Here is a 21354-nt window from a genome sequence, read left to right on the forward strand (position 1 = left end):
CTAACTTATTTTGTCATACTTCATTTGGCAATTATAGATGGTCTTTTGGGCACACAGACAACTATTACATTAATTTCGCTGTCTTTCAAGAATCCATGTTTGTCACTTCCACAGTGTTTCTGGCCTTTTCACGGGTCTTCAGTTCACTGGCTATTTCTTCCTGTCAGTTACTTTAGCCATGATCCTCACTGTTGATTGAGTTTCACTTCAAGTTACAAGTTCGTCAACATCTCTGTTACATTATCAGGGGGAACCTGAAAAGTTCACATTTTGCTGTAAATGTGAACATGATGTAAATTCTGCCTCAAAATATGAAAACAAAAAAGTACATAATAAATGCTATTTCATAGTGAACTGTATCCAGACGAACTATTTCATAAGAGATATTTGAAATAGTTTTATTTTCTGCATACAAATATTGAAAATTGAAAACTAAATTAATTTTTGGTTACTGGTATCGCATATCATCTTGGGAAGCCCAATTTGGAAAGATAATATGCATAAGAATGTGTTTGGAAAACAGAAAGTGCATGAATGCAGAGATGTATCAGTGCACTCAATACTCTGGTGCCACATCAACTGTGGGTGATTGAATGGTTTCTGTACACACTGTATAATGCATTGTAGGACTCCTACAATGCAATGAAGTAGTGAATGCAGCAGAGGATCAAGTAGGTAAAAAGATGAGGGCTAGTAGAAATCCTTGGGTAACAGAAGAAATATTAAATTTAATTGATGAAAGGAGAAAATATAAAAATGCAGTAAATGAAGCAGGCAAAAAGGAATAGACTGTAGCTTCTTAGAAAAAAAGAAAGACATGTGTTTCTTTGCTAGCTAAAGTTCAAAAGTTGGACACTTTAATGTGGCAGTTTTAGGTGTCATCAGATACCGGTAGAGGTTGGTCCTGAACTTCACCGTTTATGACACTGCCAACCTGTGCAAGATCTGTGCTGTAGCCATTACTGCTGAGACACCTCTAAAATATTTTCAAGAATGCCCATTCCAGCATAACTTATCTCATTATATCATATTTGGCTCCCATAGCTGGTTTGTTGAGCTCACAACCATCCATTACCGAGTGTTTTCTGTTGTGATGCTAATTGTTTTCCTTTCTTACTTTTAAATGAGTGAAAAGATTAATTCTGGTCCACCATGGAGTTGGATTATGATGCTTGCAATCAAAAGTGATTGGTGATCCACATGACCATCTCCTCTGGTTATCACAGTTATAGTTTGTTTATGCTTGTGATCAACCACCAGTTTTGTAGTGTCCTCACTCAGTATTGTAGCACCCAGAAAACAAAATCTGTCAACATATTTTGATAATGTGTAAAGTCTCCCCTAATGTGCAAATCGAGTTATTTTCAGTTCTGCTTCTGCGCCAAGTAGTTTGTCGGTTCTGCCTGTAGCATTGTCAAGTATGGTTTGCATAACTGTGAATGACCACAAAAGGTCAAAATCAATGGCTGCCAATTTTGTAATTATAAATTTGGGTGGGAAAAGAAAAATAATATAGAAAAACAAATCAGAGAAGCAGTCTATTCTTGTGTAGAAAAATGCTGCTGACTCTCAACATAAACACTTAATTGTCGGAAGTTTAAATAGAGCCGAAAAGGAAAACAAGAAGAGACCATTAAAAAATCTGTTGAAGTTCTGCAAAAGCAAACTTTCCAGTCAAGAAGCTCTCCAACACCACTTTTTTTTAACAGTCAATTTTAACACACTAAGGCTTTGTCTCTAGGCAAGCTGCATGACAACTTTGTAAATTTATAGTTCTAATTTGTGCAAACAGAGAGTTAGATGCAAATTTCACTAAAAATAGATACTAATTTTACCAAAAAGTTGCTAATTTCAGCAGAAATAGAGACTGAAATTCTGGGTCCCTAATTACCATTTGTAGCTCTTTCACACCACAAAACACAATGCTCTTAATAACAGGCAATTCTTCTTTCTGTGCATTGCAAGCTGATCAGCATGTGTGAAGTCCCTGTGGTATAGGATAATCTTAGTTGGAGGTCGGGGGGACGATGTGTATTTTGCCACATCAGTTAATTAAATGCTTAATTCCAAAACTCCCATTGATTCACAAATTATATAATTGTGACTTGTGATTGTTGTTCATTGCCTGAACTATTTCTTCTTCTTCTTCTTCTTTGGACCTACTTAGGACCATGGTGCTCCTTTTGACTTTTCACGTGGGTCTTCTCTTCCTTCTTAGCCCAGAAAGCTTTAATTTTCTGGCTGTGAGCAAGCTTTCTCTCCTCTGTCCATTTTGCTCTGCTGGTCCGGGTGCTCTTTTTGCGGTTAAGGAACATTGGGAATACCCCTTGAATTTGGACTGGTCCTGTATGGTTTTTAGTGAAATTTCAAGGTCTGATTTCACTGTGGTGATCCATTTGTTCTTGGAGGCTTTCCCTCTACCTCTTGGGGTGAAGATGCTGTTCATAAGTCTGCAGTGATTCTGTGGGTCAAATGTCCGTAGAAGGCCAGTCACCTTTTCCCCATAGATGTAACTGACTTCTTGGAGATGGTACAGCTCACTGTTGGTTGTCTTGTTTTTCAGGTGTCATCCCCTTTTCTTATTGGTCCTAGCATGCTTATTAGGGTTTTGCATTCCTTGAGCTCTAATTTCCTGAGTGGGCACTTCCTGTTCATTAAGAGGCAGTCAGAGGCATATAATATGGAGGGCCTTACTACTGAGTTTTAATGCTCGAGCCTAGGGTTCTTGGGAAGGTACTTAGAGATGTAAATGCTCTTGCAAGAGTGGTAGACTCTGTCCAACTTGGCACATCTAGTGCGTACTGCCAAGATCTCCCTGTCAATTGCTGAAATCAACTCTTCTATATATTTGACTGTAGGGATGTCATGAATGTTGGTGGCTTTTAATGGAACTGGAGATGGGACTCCCTTTATGATTATCGTGAACTCAGTTTTTTGCATACTGACCTTCAAACAGGTCTTGGCTGCTATGCTGTACAGGCTCTGCAGTTGTTGAGGTCATCTATATTGTTGGCTAATAAGACAAGGTCATCTGCAAAGGCTAGGCAGTGTACAGTGAGGTTATCGTTCTTGTATCCAATCTTCATTCCAGTGCCTGATGGTAGTGTGCAATTCCATTCCCTGATAATCTTCTCCAGTACACAATTGAAGAGCATTCACAACAGGCCATCACATTGTCTAACTCCTGTTTGAATGATGAAACTCAGAGTTTACTTTGAAATTTGACTTTGGAAGCCATGTTTGAGGAGTGAGCTGGACTAGTCTGGTGATATTATCTTCTAGGTCCAGTTCTCGTAGGGTGGAGATGAGTGTCTTCCTGCCTCTCAAACTGCCCAGACTCTTTATATTTACTTGTGCATAGATTCACATAGCATCCAGACCTCTTCAAAGAAAGCCACTACCTGATAGTATTATAGCCTTATTTGTGCTTGGATGCTGCCTACGATAAACTTCCACTATTTTAACACCATATTGTTTGTTATGTTTATGCTGTGTCTGTACTAAGCACCTTCACTCTCGTTCTATTTTCCTGTGACCTGCTCTGGTTTTCAAAAATAAACAAGGTAATTTCTGGCAGATTAAAACTGTGTGCCAGACCAGAAGTTGAACATGGACCTTTACCTTTCACTCTACCAACTGAGCAATCCACTCACAACTTACAACCTGCTGTCGGAACCTTACTGTCACCAGTACCTCTCTCTTATATTCAGTCCCAGTCCAGAACTTTTAATCTGCTGCAAAGTGAAAATTCATTCTAGAATATAGTTATTGTTTGCACTTCCATTAATTTCCTTTTCTTTGGCGTTTGTTGCAGTGGTGTTTTAGCATTGCTATTGGATTCAAAGTGATACAGACAATGCTGTTAGAGCTGTAGCGGCACCACCATTTAGGATAGGGAAAGTTAGTTTTGGCCTTTTCTCAATGACAATGGAGAACGATTGATTGCAATTTGTGAACAATTTGATCTAAAAATTACCAACACATTTTTCAAACATAAGGACATTCATAAATATATTTGGCAACAGAACACCAAAGAAATTCGTTCTATAATAGATTATATTATCACTAGGCAAACAAGTAGTTTCAAAGTAGTAGACGTCAGATCTTATAGAGGAGCCCAGTGTGGATCAGACCACTATCTAGTTAAAATGAAGTCTTTCTGGCCATGGAAGAATGCAAGGAGCGATACAAGTAACATAAATAAAACAAACCAGACTGAGAAAGATGAAAATTTACCTTTTAATATTGACAGCCTACAAGACGAAAGTATCAGAACACTCTTTGCGGCCAGGATGGAAAGGAAACTGGTTGAATCATTTGAGTGAAGTACAGAGGAAATATACGACTATATAAAAGCTAATGTGAAAATCATAGCAATGGAGGTGTTGGGTAAAAAAGATAGCAACCACAACCGTGCAGCAGAGTGGTGGTCAGAGGAACTAGAGGTCCTCATTAGAGAAAAACGAAATGCGTTCCTTCAGTGGTTGAATGATAAATCAGAAGAAACAAGATCAATATACAAGGAAAAGAAGAATGAAGTGATGAAAAAAATAAGGATGGCAAAAAATGAAGCATGGGAAAGAACTTGTGCCAAGGTGAATAGCAAATTAGGATTTGGGAGAGCAAAAGAAGCATGGTCAGTATTGAAAGGGCTTCGACAGGATACAAAAAGCAAAACTAATCTCCAACTGATAACACAAAAGGAATGGGAAGAGTATTTCCAAAAATTATTAAATGAGGACAGAGAAGTTTATCTAGAAGAAGGAACAGGGGAAGATAAAGGACATGAAGATGATGAGATCCAGATTTTAGAAAGTGAAGTACTTCAGGCATTGAGAACAGGAAAGAATGGTAAATCACCGGGACCAGGAAATATCAATCTGGAGTGTCTGAAATATGGTGGTGACAAAATTGTGAAACTGATAACACAGCTCTTCAACAAAATGATACATGGAGATTCAATACCCAACGAGATGAAGCTAGGTTACATTAATACAATATTTAAGAAAGGGGATCGCAAAATTTGTTCAAACTATCGAGGAATTTGTGTTACAAACACATTAATGAGAATTTTTGTGAAAGTAATTAAAAACAAACTGGAAAAAAATTTTAGAACCCAAGAAGAACAATGTGGATTCATGGCTGGGAGATCATGTGTAGACCATATTTTCACATTACGACAGATTTTGGAGAAACATAGGGAAAAATCAAAAAATATAGGATTAATTTTCATAGATCTAGAAAAAGCATATGATACTGTTCCAAGAAAATTACTTTGGAGAGCACTACATATGGCAAACATAAACCCTCCCTTGATTAAAATAATACAACAGATGTATAAAGATAACATTTTCCAAGTGAAAGTTGGTAATAAACTTTCACAGAAATTTAGAACAAGCAAAGGCCTTTTACAAGGCTGTCCCATGTCACCATCATTATTTAAAATCTATATAGATATTAGCCTTAGAACATGGTCTCGTAAATGTAATAGTATGGGATTAGAAATAAGAGATGGAGTTTACCTACATCATTTATTATTTGCTGATGATCAAGTAGTCGTAGCACAAGATGGGGAGGATGCTAACTATATGTGCAATCAACTAGCAGTAGCATACAAAACTTGGGGTTTGAAGATTAATTACCAAAAAACAGAATACTTGACTAATGATTCAGATGAGCTATACATTGAAGGAAAGAAAATCAAAAAGATAAACACTTTCTGTTATTTAGGATCCATTTTAGAAATCGAGGGAAAATCAGAGACAGAAATCAATAAAAGAATTAGTAGCGGACGGAGGGTCATTGGGATGCTTAACTCAGTCTTATGGAGCAGGAATGTAATGAGCAGAACTAAAAAACTAATATACAAATCCATATTAGAGAGTGTGGTTCTGTATGGAATGGAGACCTGGACAATTAACATGAAGCACATTAAAAAATTACAAGCTCTAGAGATGGACTTTTGGAGAAGATCGGCAAGAATCTCCAGGAAAGAAAAGATAAGGAACACCGAAGTAATAAGGAGAATGGAAATAAAAGAAAGAATATATGATGTAATGGATAGGAAGAAATTACAGTGGTACGGGCATGTACGACGAATGGAGAAAACCAGAATACCAAAATTGATACTGGAGTGGGAACTGGAGGGGAGAAGAAGAAGACGACGACCTATGACAACCTGGCTCCAAAGTGTACAGCACATAATGAGGAGAATGGGCGCAGAGGAAGAGGACACACAAGATCGAAACACCTGGAGAAATATTTTGAGATTATAGTTTAAGAACGTTTATTGTTTGTAATTTAATTTCCAAGTAAATTATTACGTTGGAGATAAGCCTCTGTAATGAGGAAAAGCTCAAAATAATAATAATAAAGTTAGTTTTGTGCAATATCACAAGTTACAGCCAGGTGCGGACCGGATTGCAGTGAGTTATGCATACCAACAGTTGCGAAGTAGAATAGAGGCCACAGAGCCGTCAAATTGCTGAAAGAGTATATGTGGCGGTTTTGTATGTCACAAATCACAGACAGAAGGGGCCCACTGGTCAACGTAGCGTGTTATGAGTATGTGATGCGAAATGGCGCGTATGGCAAAACAGAGGTGCACAGCTGAATATAAATAGGTGCGGGTTTCTAACGAGATTCATTCAAGTGTGGCAGCTCTCCTGGCTGGCGGGGCATGTCACATCACCAGCTAGATGCAGCAGCCGGTGGGGCGCCAGCATTCCAGTCCATGGTGGGTCACTGGTTCGACCCTCTGAGGCTGATGCAGGATCCATAGCCAGCCAGTGGCAGGCCACACCACGGCTTGCTACCGCAGGCAGTCGTCCTGGCTTCCAACACATGCCAGAGGTGTTCCGAGGTGAGGGCCACAGATTCGGATGCCGGATCACAGGCACTTGTTGTCGCTGCGATCTCAGCCACGCCAGCAAGAAGCACCCAGCTGGCCGCCTGCGGCTCACACGAAGTGGTGCTGAGTTTGCAGGGACGCAGACCGCTGAGTCGACTGCCGGCATCCCGACGACAATGCAACTCCGCTGGCGTACAAGGCTGACACACAGCAGTGCGTGCATGGGTCGCTGAGGGAGCCATTCTGTGCCAAGCCATTTCACAGACAGCAAAGTGGTGCCCTCAGCATTGCGGGACCCGGTGACGCGGATAGAGAGGAATAGGGGCACTGCAGATGGAAACAACAAATCACCTGGAAAGCTCGGAGTCTTAATACTGTTTTTTTCTACCTCTTCCCATTACATTTGGTCATCCGTATACATGTGGTGGCAGAAGTTGAGAGCCATTGGTTCGAATTTGTCATCTGCAACATTGAATGTGCCCTTGTTTAGTTGCATCTTGTCACTATTGGTGCTGCAGTCCCATGAAATATGACTGCCTCCTCTGCTGCACTGTATCTACAAATTTCACCGTTTTGACCCTACTTACATTTTGTTAAAGCAAATTTCCAAATTTTGTGCACACACAAATTGCATTTTGCTCACACAGTTTTAAAACAAATGTTCCAACATTACTTGGTCCATATCATAATGTTTATTAACACCAAACTCTTGTCTACTTGTGTGAATAGTGTCTATCTGTTTAAACAATGCCCTGGATTAAATTCCAAACCTCTCCGCTGTGCCTCATGAGGTGAGGCCATGAGACACTGTTGATGGTGATCTATCTGTTGGGTGGGGATGTTAAGCTTGATGGCCCCAGTGATGCTATTTGAGCGAAGTAGGCTATTTTCCAGCACTAGGTTCCACCCTCTCCTTCCTCATATCATCATCATCATCATCATCACTACAAAAACATGACAGCACACTACACACACTTATTGTAGCACCTACATTTAAACACACAACTATCACACTTCACTAGCAAAAAGTGTCATTGTGTGTGAAGGACCAATTTGGTAGCTGACTCTGCCCTTCAGGACCTTTCATCCACCAGTGGTGTCTTTACTTTTACCTGGTAAATGGCCTGGAAGAATTTATGCAGAATTGGCATTTCTGGCTGTATTTAGACCAGAGATGTTTCAGTGACTTGTACAACCATTTAACACCTACCTATTATCTCATTGTAAACAGATACTTTGTTCTGTTACAACCACACACCTCTTTCTTTTACTCTATTTTGGAAACAATCTCTTATTCAGCTCATATTGTTATGTGTCACAAAGTGTAAAACTTTCTTCCTTTTTGGTCACTATCAGAATATGATGGAAAAATCTTACATTATCAAGTTTTTGGAAGAGTGGAAAAGAAGAGAGAGAGAGAGAGAGAGAGAGAGAGACTGACTGATAATATTCTCTTTACATTGAACATAGTTTTATTTTGTTTCATGATTTTCACAAAACATTTGTAGGCTTCACTGTGCCTCTTCTTTTGCATTCATTCAGTTGTTTGTAATACACAGTTATTAAAAACTTCATTTGTTTCTTTCACTTCTAAATTACCATATATATTGTTGGCTATGCCAGCTACCATATTCAGCCTGATTATGATTCACTTGTTCAATTTAGATATCATTTTCTTTTCACATTGCCAAGTATCTGTAAAGTTACAGGAACATGAAAATGTATGTAGACTTATTGACCATGAAAAGTATGCAACTGGGCTGTGTTCTTAGCATCATTGGCATAAATATCTGATTTGGTTTAGTTCTTTTTTCAGTTTCATCTTGAGATTAGTTGAGTATCAAGATAGAATCTAAGAAATCTCTGAAATTTGAGTTATCTAAGAAAGTTGTTATGCTTGATATCTGAAAAATATTATGCATCAAATCATAAGTCTTTCTTTCTCATCCAGGTATTTGATGATAATTTTGCACATGGTGATCTGCATCCTGGAAATATGTTGGTTCAGAGTGTGGCATCATCCAAGGAAACTAACTCTGTTGTTTCATTAATCAAGAGAACCCCTTCTACTTCTTTTAGACTTGTGATTTTAGACTGTGGAATTGTTGCTTCATTAGATGAACTGGGTAAAAAAGCTCTGAGAGATGTCTTTACAGCTGTAGTGAATGGTGATGTAAGTATGGTGTTAACAAATTTTTTCAGTTGATTTTTACAATCTCAGAATTTCTGTATCTATTAGCTGTTGAAATTCTAGGTATACTATTTTCTAAACTATGGTTTTATTTATCTCTCTCACTGTAAAATGTTTGTTTATGGAATATCAGTGGTATTAATACCACTTTATACTTTAATTTGTATACTTAATTTATATAGTATGCTGAATTTTCATATCCATTTGTTCGTGTCTTGGTGGCTGACGCTGAGATTGTGTTGATATTAATTTTACACTTGACTTTTAATTAAGGTTACAGCAACATATAATAAGCATGCTGCAAGAACACAATTTGGCATTTGTTTATAATTTGTAGCAAAAATATTTCCAGTACACATTGTGGTACAAGAAAGTGCAATATTTGGGGCCACAGAGTTAGGCCTGATTCATAATTCGTAAGTAAAAATGGAGGATAATAAAAATAAAATCCTAGAAAACATATTGGAGAGACTAAGAAGTGCCTAAAATAAAAAGAAAGAAAGAAAGAAAGAAAGAAGAAGACCACTAACTTGTTTCACATTGCTGAAAAGGTTTTCTGCAAATATAGTTAATGAGAATTTGAGTACTCCTATTATTGTTCTTCCTTTTTGTATTGTTTATGTCTTGTATATAATCTTTTTCTTGCGATATATTTTGTTATGCGGGAGCTTGTTTATATTTTGTATCTTTTTGTTCTATTTGTGATGAAATTGTTTTAATTCAAAGGGGAGAAAAGTAGCGGAACTCTTCCTTAACCATTCGAAGCATGGGTGCACTGACACGGAAGGTTTTAAGCAGTCAATGGATAACATAGTGAAGGAGGCACTAAGTAAAACAGTTACTTTGGCGAAGGTAATGGCTTTTGATGAAACTAGTTTTAATTTTAATAATGTTTGTAGGTATATTAAGTCCCAGAGTTTAAATTCAACATTGAGAGTATTAATAGTATAGAATATACAGTACTTTGCATTCATTATCTGTCAGAAACAAAATACATGAACATGCAAACATAAAATGTAAGCTGTAGGCGTTTTTTAGTAAGTAAATAAAAATTATTTTATTAAATCTTATATATCTACATATATAAAATGAAATCACATGCTCTGATTCTGCACTTCTGCCACTTCAGAACCAAACTGTTATTCACTTAAAAGGTTGTCTTTAGTCGAGTAATTCATTAATCTTTCTTTTATAATTGATTCCATTCTTTTTGAGAATGATGAATGTAGGGAAATGGGCCTGTAGTTTTCTATGCTTCTACATTATCTTTTGTTAGCAGAGGCTCAGCTCTTCCATGTTTTAAATACTCTTTGAAGTTCTCTAATGTGAACGACTCATTTATTGTGTTTAGTAAGGGAGCTTGTTATGTTCTGTACGCACTTATGCAACACACTTTTTTACTAATCTCATTCTCTTTCGTTGATAGTAACAGCATTGTAATGATATTACAATGAAATGAATACCCTTAGCTGCATACAGGCATTGATATAAGTCAATGGGGACAGATACCATCTGTCTGTCTGTCTGTGTGTGTCTGTGTGTGTGTGTGTGTGTGTGTGTGTGTGTGTGTGTGTGTCAGCATCTGTGCTATATGGTGAGTAGCAACTTTTATATATCATTGTAATTATTTACAGGTGCTACATTTGTTTTTGGGAATTTTTGTTGCATTTGCTCTGCAATACTTGAAAAATCCTCATTCACAAAGTTTGATAGGTGCTGTGGGTCAATTATTACTTTATCTCCTCACCCTTGTTATGTTGTTATATTTATCTCTCTCACAGCGGTTTATTAAGTGAGAAACTGAGGGAAAGTAAAGTCTGTTGTTATGAAAAAGCACATCCTCAGTATAAAAAAGTGTAATGTCATCACATATGTTGTTTCAAAATCAATAGTATTTCTCATTTCACCAGCTGTCAGTGGCCCTTAGAAATTACATTCTTTCACCAGAAAAGTTTCTAGTTATTGGAATAACATGGTACGTAATTTTTACATAACAACAGTATGAGAAAATACTTTCCTCTTAGCGTGCTATCATTTGCCAAAACATTTCAGTATCGGAAACTGTTTATGAGGAATGTTATGGATGGTGGCTTTATCGCTGGCATGGTGCGGTCGCAAATGAGTGTGCTATGTCAGATCAATTTTCTTGAGACTGGTGACAGCTACAGACCTCCATCCAATTAAGCAAAATTAAGTATGTTAGCTAAATTTCATATGCAACAACGTATTATGTAACCTTAGGGTGTATATGACCCGGGAGAAACTTGGGAACTTTTTCATCCATTAGAAAATCAGGAAAAACCCGGGAATTTTTTAGTATACCGGGAAGTTTTCATTGTTTCAGTTTTCAGTTAAATTTTTGTAATTTTGACTGGTAAGAACCGATACTTTAACAAAGGATGTTACTGAATCCCAATACTGCGTAATAATACTGCAGCAATAAAACATGAAGGAGAGAAAAAAGAAACTAAAATAAAACTTAAGTTGCAAAGGAAATGTGCCATATACAAAAGTGCTCATATAAGTGTCTCCCAACAGCAAAATATGTCCAAGGCTTTAGGAAGACAATGCAATGCTTCATAACAAAAAATTGCCTCTGATGAGTGTGACATCACAACTGTTAACATTCGTTTGAGCAGTTGCGAGCGGGCTTGTGCACATGCACAGTTGAGTCATGTATGAGTAGTACCTTATCTCGCTCGAGCTGACCGGTTCGTGCATGCACAACAGGCCCATATCTGGAAGGGAGGGGGGGGGGGGGGGGGGGGGTGGCAAACTGGGGTATCTGCCCCGGGCAGCAATTTCAGAGGGGCACGAAATTCATATTCTTGAGGAAGAAAACCTTGTTTCACAAAGCGTCATTTTTTTTCAGCGCACGTTGGTCTGTCAATTATTCATATGATTTTGAAACTCATTCCTGTTGTTTTTTGAACACATTCTAAGTTGATCTCTGAATGCATAGTAAGTGGATTTTTGAATGCGTGTGTTGTGTACATGAGGTCTGCCACGGCAACCCCCGAATCATCTACAAATAAACTTTCCTGCAGCAAAAGGGGGCGGGGTAAACAAGCTGAGTGGAATGAAACTGAACGGATGAATGCCAATTGCTATTTCTTTATGTGGTTGACTGGGTTAGTGAATGATTAGCATTGTTATAATTACTAGCAAAATCCATCGATTGAGACTACGAGAGTGGAAATAAATGACTAACAGGAATAACAGGTAAGAAAGATAATGTATTATCTTCTCGGTATATCCAAGGAAATGAAATTTTAAAAAAATTTTTGGCCAGTTCACTACACTAGTAAGGGCCAGTTGTACAGTCCCTGGCTGGCAGCCATTTAAGTTCTGTTCTGGGAGTAGCATGGAAAACACATTGTACGAACACATAAGAACGCTATGTAGAGAATAAACACGGGATAACTAAACTGGTGATTGTGACAGGGTTAGTGATGTTAACTGGAAAATAAGTTTTGACACTAGCATGAATAGTTACAGAATTAGTGGTGAGAAGATTGTTTGTTAGAATGAGAAAGGAGAAAAAAATGAGGACATCACACAAATTATGGAAGAAAATGATGATACCAAATTTATATAAAAATTTCATACTTCTACTTTTCGACCTCATGTATGAGAAACTGGAGCATGTGAATGAAATGTGAAACCGTTTCCTGACATAAAGCTTTTTGCTTGTAGTGGGCCTAATAGGCATTTGATATAGGTACTCCATGAATTGTATTCTGTCATGTTATAAAACTGACATTTTGTGCCCAAACAGACTCGTGTATTTGATGAGTGTTATAACTGCAGTATTAGAAAGGCCTCTTTCATTTTGTCTAACAGACAGTGAGAAAATAGATATAATCAGGATCGAGAAACCACACCAGTCTTGGGTACTATTTGTATTAAACAACATTTCGATTTTTCATGTAGAAAAATGTTTGACGATCTTTAATGAGGTAATTAATTCTTAGACAGAAAGGAAAGCATGCCATGTAAATCTGCAGCAAGATTAGAGAGAAAGAAATGCTAGGACGTAAGGATTGCAGAAATGTGTACTTTCTTGCTTGTCTCTTGTCTTCACTGGTTTTATGTATCCTATATTTAATTTTATATCACACAAAACAGCAAGTTATTAGCAAATAGGAAATAAAGAATGTATTAATTGCAGGATTTAAAAAAAAAAAAAAAAAAAAAAAAAAAAGAGGGGCAGGATGTAAAACCGGCTGACGGAGCAGGAGAGGTGCCACAGGCATTTTAACTTCCACTGCCCTGAATATGGTTTGATGGCATCCATCAAAATGTACACGTTTGAATTCCACAGAGCAAAATACAGTGATGTACGATAGAAGAAGCTGCATGAAGAGGCATGGCACTTTAAGACTAAATAACATGTCTTACATTTCCTCAAATACATATTTTTTATTTACCAGATTCTTCAGAAAGATGTGCCCTACAAAATGAACATTTGTGGAAAGTCGATTTTTTGAAAATTTTTGATGTTCTAGTTCTATTAGAAACACTCAAGAGAGAGGGGGGTGGGGGGTGGGGGGTACTGCCCCGATTTGGAAATATCGTAGACCTGGGGCTGATGCGCAGAGCAGTCTTGAGTTGCAGTGGGGAGGAGGGTAGTCTCCATGTGACCCGCATTTACATTTAGTGATTTTTCTGTTTCCTCTTAATTTACTGCTCTCACATCAAATGAAAACAAAATGGATTTCTTGGCCAGGAGCCATCAAGTGAATTAAAGTGTATTCAAATAACTACAGAAGGCTAAAATATGTTATTAGTTTCAGATTTTATTTTATTTCCAGCTTTCTGACAGCCAAGCATTAATCGCCTTGGGGAAAAATGATGTTATTTTGGAAATTTGGCTTTTTTAATTTTTTCTGCTGAGGCAGTCAGTTTATTTGAAACAATTCCACACCATTCGCTAGTTTCAAATGTTTTCTGCTTTTCAACTGCCCATTTTCATCATCTAGCACGTATGGCACTATGCCATAATAAAGAACCAAACATGAGATAATACCATACAAGTACAACAAGAAAATTTACATCCTGAAAACCATACTGGAAAGCTTAATATCAGGTCAAGGCCTACTTCATTGGGAATCTGGACATACAAATGTGCTCTTTAAGCTGAATTATGCAGTTTAGTATGGTTCGCGAAATTTCGATGCTCTTGAAGTATCCCCTGATGTCTTTTTTAATGTTTTACATGCACAAACATATGGGCATCCTGCATCATTGTAGCTGCGCAAGCACGTGACGCCTGTTATCGGCGCTCTCTGGCAACTGCTGAAACGAATCTATTTCTAACAGGTCACAGGAAAATATTGCGAATGGTAGTCTGAAATGCCTTACTTACGAAGCAGATATCCTGTTGCACAAGATGAACTATGTGCGAGAATGTATGATGAATTTCTTAAATCACCAAGCTTAGCCAGTTAGAAGAATTTCGAGCCCTGAAGTTCAATCATTTATGTCGTTATTAAAAATTTTACTGATACATTTGTGTGATGTATCTTAAAGCATAACACGCGCAGGAAAGATCAACATTATATGTGGATGCTTAGCTTCTCTTGCAGTTTATTCATCTTTGAGACCAATATATACAGGAAAGCTTTGCTTTTCTTGTAGCAGCACTATGTATATTAATTTAAACCATTAACTTTTCCTATTTGTGTGTTCGCGCTACTTATCAGTGATTTTGTTGTTGGCTGACTACATCACGTGTCCTATGACCTGAATATCTGCTGTCATCGGCTGGCAAGATCACGTGACATGAGCTATGACTTGCTTACAAAAGCAAATCACACTCTCGATTTCAATGCTTCGGAAAGTAACCTGCGGTGTTCGGTTGAATTCGAATTTATATTTTTTCAAGATCTTTCCAAAACGTGTTTTTTCCCCTAGTTTCGTTTTCTAAAGACTGGGAAATCCTACGCCGGTGTATAAAACCATAACCATTCAAAGGATTGATAAGTTTTACAGTCCCGAGGGAAAGTATACTGTCACTTAACACGAAAAATGTATTTTCACCCAGGAGAAAGTGTATTTTTAACCGAGAAATCTGGGAAAAATCTGGAATATTTTTTCCTCGTCTGCAATATACACCCTGAATATGCACCTAATGCAAAATCATAGCGACCTCGCCGGCCGAAGTGGCCGTGCGGTTAAAGGCGCTGCAGTCTGGAACCGCAAGACCGCTACGGTCGCAGGTTCGAATCCTGCCTCGGGCATGGATGTTTGTGATGTCCTTAGGTTAGTTAGGTTTAACTAGTTCTAAGTTCTAGGGGACTAATGACCTCAGCAGTTGAGTCCCATAGTGCTCAGAGCCATTCATAGCGACCTCTGTTTTTCATTGCACACTTCTCCGAGTTTTGTGCAGTGTCATACTTCACTTAAGTATCACAATAACTATGACCATTAATGAAATGATGTGCACATCATCATGAAGCTGACAGATAATGCTATAAATACAGAAAAAATGAAGTTTTTTTACTAAATAGTTTCTGTAAAATCGGCTAAGGAAGACTGAGGGTTCGCACCTCGATTCTGTCATTGCTGGTCGGCCGAAAGGTGGGAGACACTTACCGGCCTCCCCTTCCGAACAAAAGAATGATCTCACCCAGCACTTTGGTGTAAAGTAAACACCACACTTTTTCTGAAGTGTATCCGTATTAACAACAAATATTCAGTATGCCAAAAATATGTTTTGTATTATTGTTACGTAGTAAACTGCTCTTGAAGAGCAAGAAGTTGGATGTATGGTGTGTGAAATAAAACTGTCAGTTTGTGCAACTGACTTATAAACATGTGCATATAAATTATAGCAGTGTGAGTAAGTACACAAGTCCACAAGCATTATACAAATAAAGAAAATCTAGGATTGGATAATGACAGTATTATGAAAAAAAGGATAATTGCTACTCACCATGTAGTGGAGATGCCGAGTCATAGATAGACGCAACAAAAAGAACTGTCAGACAAAGATTTTGGTCAAACAGGCCTTCGTCAGAAAACACACACACACACACACACACACACACACACACACACACACATAACCACAGTCTCTGGGTGCCAAGCCCAGACTCAGATTCCTATGAACTGTATACAGGGTGTATACGACCCGGGAAATCCGGGAAAAACCCGGTAATTTTTTCATCCGGGAGGAAACCGGGAAAAACCCGGGAATTTTCCGGAAGTCTGGGAATTTTTCATTGTTTTAGCTTTCGGTTAAATTTTTATAATTTTGACTGCAGAATTGATTTTCTAGCAAAGAACGTTAATGTATCCTGCTACTGGAGAATGATACTGCAGCAATAAAATATAAACGAGAGGGGAAAAAATAAAACTTTAGTGGCAAAGGAAATGTGCAATTTACAACAAAACACCGTGCACGCACAAGCGTCTGCAAATAGCAAAAATATGTCAAAGGCCGTAGGGCGCAGACAATTCTTCGTAACAATGAACTGCTTGCTATGAGCATGACGTCACAACTGTTCACATTAGGTTCGTTTGACCAATTGCCAGCGGGTTGTTGCGCATGCGCATTTGACTCGCTTATAAGCTTGGCTTCCCGCTATGGCGCTACATGTAGTTCGGCTGTTAGCTGTATCGGTAGTAGCTGCAAGCAGCCAGATGCAAACGAGAAAAATTTTTTTCGCGCGCCCTAGCTGCCAGATTCGCGCTTGCACAGAGTTGTGGTGGGCACCTGCACGTGACCCGTGTTTACGTTAAGTGATTTCGCTGCTTCTCTTCGTTTACAGCTCCCACGTCAAATGAAAACAAAACGGATTTCTGTGGCCGTGAGTTTTCAAGTGAATTAAAATACATTCACATAGTTACGGAGGGCAAAAATATATTATTAATTTCAGTTTTCTGATTTTATTTTATTTCCAAGTTAGTAGCATTAATCGCCTTGCAGAACAATGAAGTTATTTTTGCAAGTTTGCTAAAGAATTTTGGCTTGATTAATCTTTCCGCTGAGGCGATCATTTTATTTGAAACGAAGTGTTTCATTCTACAGTATTGGCTAGTTCCAACTGTTCGCTGAATTTCAAGTGCACGTTATCATCTTTTGCCATGTATGGCGTTATGCCATAATAAAGAACAAAAAATGAGGTAGTATAGTACTGGTACTCCAAGAAAATTTACATCCCAAAAACCACACCGAAAAGCTTAATATCAGATGGGACTGCTTCATTGTGAATCTGGAAAAAGCCAATTTGCACTTCAAGCTGAATTAAGCATTTTAGTATGGTTTACGAAATTCCGATGCTCTTTGGAGTATCCTCTGATGCCCTGTTTCTTTTATGGTGTGATCTAAGCTCTCTTAGTGCTTTATACACACGAACATGCGGGCTTCCTACACCACTGCAGTTGCACACGCACAATAATGTGTTTTCTGGCGCTCTCTGGCAACTGTTAAATCGAACCTATTTCTAACAGTCTCCGGATAGTATTGCGAACGGTGGTTAGAAAATCGTTACTTTCAAAGTATATTTCTTTTTACCCAAGATGAATTATGTTACGTGTGAGAAAGTGGGATGGATATCTAAATCACAGAGCGTTCGAAACTGAGCAGTTTGATGACCAGCCACTTACAAAAATTTCGAGCCGCGAGACATTTATGTCATTTTAAATTTACTGGCACATTTGTGTTATGTATCTTAAAGAGTAACACACGCATAAAAAGATCAATATTACATGTGAAAGCTTAGCTTCTGTTGTAGCGTGTTAATCTTAGAGACCAATATTATATGTGAAAGCTTAGCTTTTCTTGTAGATATACGGCACTGTGTACATCAATGTAAACCGTTAACTTTTTCTCTTGTGTGTTCGCGCTATGTAACAAGTGATGTTGCTATTGGCTGACTAAAACACGTGTCCCATGCTCTGATAGCTGCTGTCATCTGCTAGCGAGATCTCGTGGCTTGAGATATGACTCGCTTACAAAAGGACATATCAACCTCGGTTTCAACGCTCCGGAAACTAACGCGTTGTGTTTGGTGCAATTCGAATTTATACTTTCGTAATACGAAAATATGCGGCGTATATGTTGCTGTAAATCAAAGGTCTTTCCAAAACTTCTCTGCCCCGTCTTTCTTTTTTTTTTTCCCCCGGGAAGTTCTACGCGATTGTATAAAACGTTAACCATTCAAAGGATTGATAAGTTTTACAGTTCCGAGGGAAAATCTACGGGAAACGTACTGTCACTTAGCACGGAAAAAGTGTATTTTCGCCCGGGAAAAAGCATATTTTTTAAACGGGATATCCGGGAGAAATCCGGGATTTTTTTTCCTTGTCCCCGTATACACCCTGTGTATAATAATTTTAAAATGTCCCATATTAAAGATTCCTCCCTTCAGTATATATTATTTAAAAGGAAATTGATTACATTACTAAGTCTGAATATGATTTTCTGTTTGTAATTGATGGAAACCCATATTATTAACCAAAAATCATGTGTCACGGGTGTGACAAAATTCAGAAGTGCAAAGTAGTACATTGAAAATTACAGGGAAAAATCTGTGAATTGAATGATTATATGTTAACAAATTAATAACTGTATAATATTGAAAACTTACTGCATTAGCCATGGAAATATCAGTTAGAAACTTACATTATTTTCAGGGTAATAACATAATTTCTATTGTCATGGGTGTGACATAATTATGTCACAGGTGTGACATGTACAAATTTCTCTCAATATTTCGGAGAATTAAAGAGTAATAATGGATTCAATACATTTTTTGCAGTACAAAAAAATCACATTGTTTAATGAAAGTGGTGTTGGTGTTAAATAAAAAAACTAAAAAAAACACAGTTCTTTAATAAACTCTAACAGACAGCTCATCTTCAATTGAAACACTCTCTTAGCTCAACATAATACACAATATGGAGAACGAAGCATTTTCATGTTCAAATAAATAAAGGAATCAATACTCAACAAACTAACAAAAGAAATATACACAGAAATACATACTTATAATAATACCAGAGAAGGAAAGTTGCCACTCACCATATAGCGGAGATGCTGAGTCGCGATAGATACGACAAAAAGATGCACACAATTATAGCTTTCGGCGATTAAGGCCTTTGTCAGCAGGACACACACATATACACAAACGTCTGCAGTCTCAGAGAACTGAAATCACAGCAGCACCAGTGCATGATGGGAGTGGTGACTGGGTGGGGGTAAGGAGAAAGCGGGGAGGGGGAGGGATAGTATTGTGGGAGTGGCAGACAGTGAAGTGTTTCTCCTTTTAATCCATATATTTTCATTGTTTTTCTCCGGACCGATAATTTTTTGTAGTATTTTCCTCTCTCTTTTTTCCAGCCCTCTTAGTTCGCCTTTCTTATTCAGTATTAAGCACTCTGATCCATGTGTTGCTTGTGTCCTAACACTGAAATATAATGTCTAATCTTTACCGGGAAGGATATTGATTTCTTATTGTAGTAGTTTTGGGTTAATGCGAATGCACATTATATCTTCTTTATGCTTTCTTTATTTGTGTGTTATCCAGTCCGTTGGCTTTTATCATTCGTCAAGGTATTTAAATTTATCAACTCTTTTTTGTTTATGTTTTATATACTTGTTTTTCCATGCCCAGTCTTTTCGGTAGTCTCATGTAGTATATCAAGCATAACAGTTGCATCTGTTCACTTTTCAGTTATCAGTGCTGTATCATCCACTTATAATTTGTTCTTTCCTTGTTCCATTTTTATACCATTTATGTGTATGTTTTCTAGTGCATTTTCCGATGTTTTTACTATTTTATCTAAAACCAAATTAAAGAGAATTAGGGACAGTCTGTTTCCTTCTTGAAGTCCTGCTTTGATTTTGAACGGTTCAGATATTTTGCCTTGAAATTTAATCCTTGATGCTGTATCTCTGAGCATTTGTTCAGCAAATCTTCTGCTTGTTTTAATTATAGTATTTTTAATGTTTATCAGTGCCACTTGGGACTTCTGTATCTTCCCTAATAAAGGAGTATTTGAAAACTGACTTCAGAATTTCTGTTTTGTGTTTGCTACACCTATTTTCAGTTACTGTGCTATTCACAAGTGTCTGGGCACAAAAACAGCTGCTGACACTCTTTATCCATGACAAATTTCTTTGAGTTTTGTGAGGGTATTTTGATAAGATGATACTACTGCAGTCAGTGAAGACTTCAAGCATTATTGTCTTGACAGCCAAATAATTTCATTCAACATGTACCAGCGTGCCAGTTTCATTATGGGAACCTTCAGAGATATCAGGTCTATCCATTGTTGTTATACACTGATGAGCCAAAACATTATGAACATGGCACATCATGAGATTGAATGTTATCTGATGGCATTATGGGCATGTGACATGATAAGTGGAACATAGAGATGAGTGGGGGATGTTTGTTTGTAGCAGTGAGGTAAGCCACTGCCAAAAGTTTCTTTGACAAAGGGCAGACAGTAACGGCCCAGTGTCAGGGAACAAGCATCTCAGAAATTGCAAAGGTAGTTGACTGTTTACAAGCTACTGCTGTGAGCATCAATGAAGGATGGTGACATGATGATATGATGATGAGTAGGTGGAGAGGTGTTGTACGTCAACGCATCAGGGAATGTGGAGGTTGGAAGCTTGACCTTTCTGTAAAGTGGGATAGGCAGCGATCTGTGGCAGATTAAATGAGCTCCACAGTTTAACAAACTGCTTCAACATAGATTGTGTTGCATGTGCTGCAGCAGTTATTGCTTGGCTTTGAATCATTTCATCTGTTGGGGCCATTTCTTTGAGGCTTACACAAATATATTGGGGTCTGCTACATGTATCATTACCTGTATTGGATGACAATGTACCTAAGCTAAAAAATTCTCATTTTCACTCTGCACACAAGTCAACCATCTGGATAGTAGTCTCTCGATGTGTAAAGAACCTCCCCCCCCCCCCCCCCCCCCCCCCCTCCCAGCACCCATTGCACCCATTTGGGGGGGGGGGGGGGGGGGAGGACACTCTGAAAAAGATCAATTTTTGTGACTGCATTGACTTCACAGATCTACAATGTTCATTTATGACTTTTCATAATGACAATAGAGTTAGTATGATTAAACCTTCATTATTATAGGCCTTTGTGCTTCTGCAGATCTTTTTTTGCGCAAATTGGATTGGCTAGACTTGGCCCAATTTTGGGTTTTGCTTAATGTTTGTGTTGTAGAGGTTCTGAATATTTTGGAAGCTGCAGCAGTTGTGGAAATGTCATAAAACATCATAAAGTTATAGTCAGTCAGTCAATGCAGTGATACCAAAATTGTGAAATTAGCAGTG

General features: G+C 37.9%; 1 protein-coding gene across 4 annotated transcripts in view; it reads left to right on the forward strand.

The window, feature by feature from the left end:
• Positions 1-21354, forward strand: part of LOC124606921 (uncharacterized aarF domain-containing protein kinase 2-like) — a 105006-nt gene that overhangs the window by 82721 nt on the left and 931 nt on the right. For all 4 annotated transcript variants that reach the window (XM_047139035.1, XM_047139033.1, XM_047139032.1 and 1 more), the window contains 2 exons: positions 8802-9023; positions 9768-9893. In XM_047139035.1, the coding sequence (XP_046994991.1) occupies positions 8802-9023; positions 9768-9893 (348 nt within the window). The remainder of the gene's footprint in view (positions 1-8801; positions 9024-9767; positions 9894-21354) is intronic.

Source organism: Schistocerca americana, chromosome 3 (assembly GCF_021461395.2).
Source record: "Schistocerca americana isolate TAMUIC-IGC-003095 chromosome 3, iqSchAmer2.1, whole genome shotgun sequence".
NCBI lineage: Eukaryota > Metazoa > Arthropoda > Insecta > Orthoptera > Acrididae > Schistocerca > Schistocerca americana.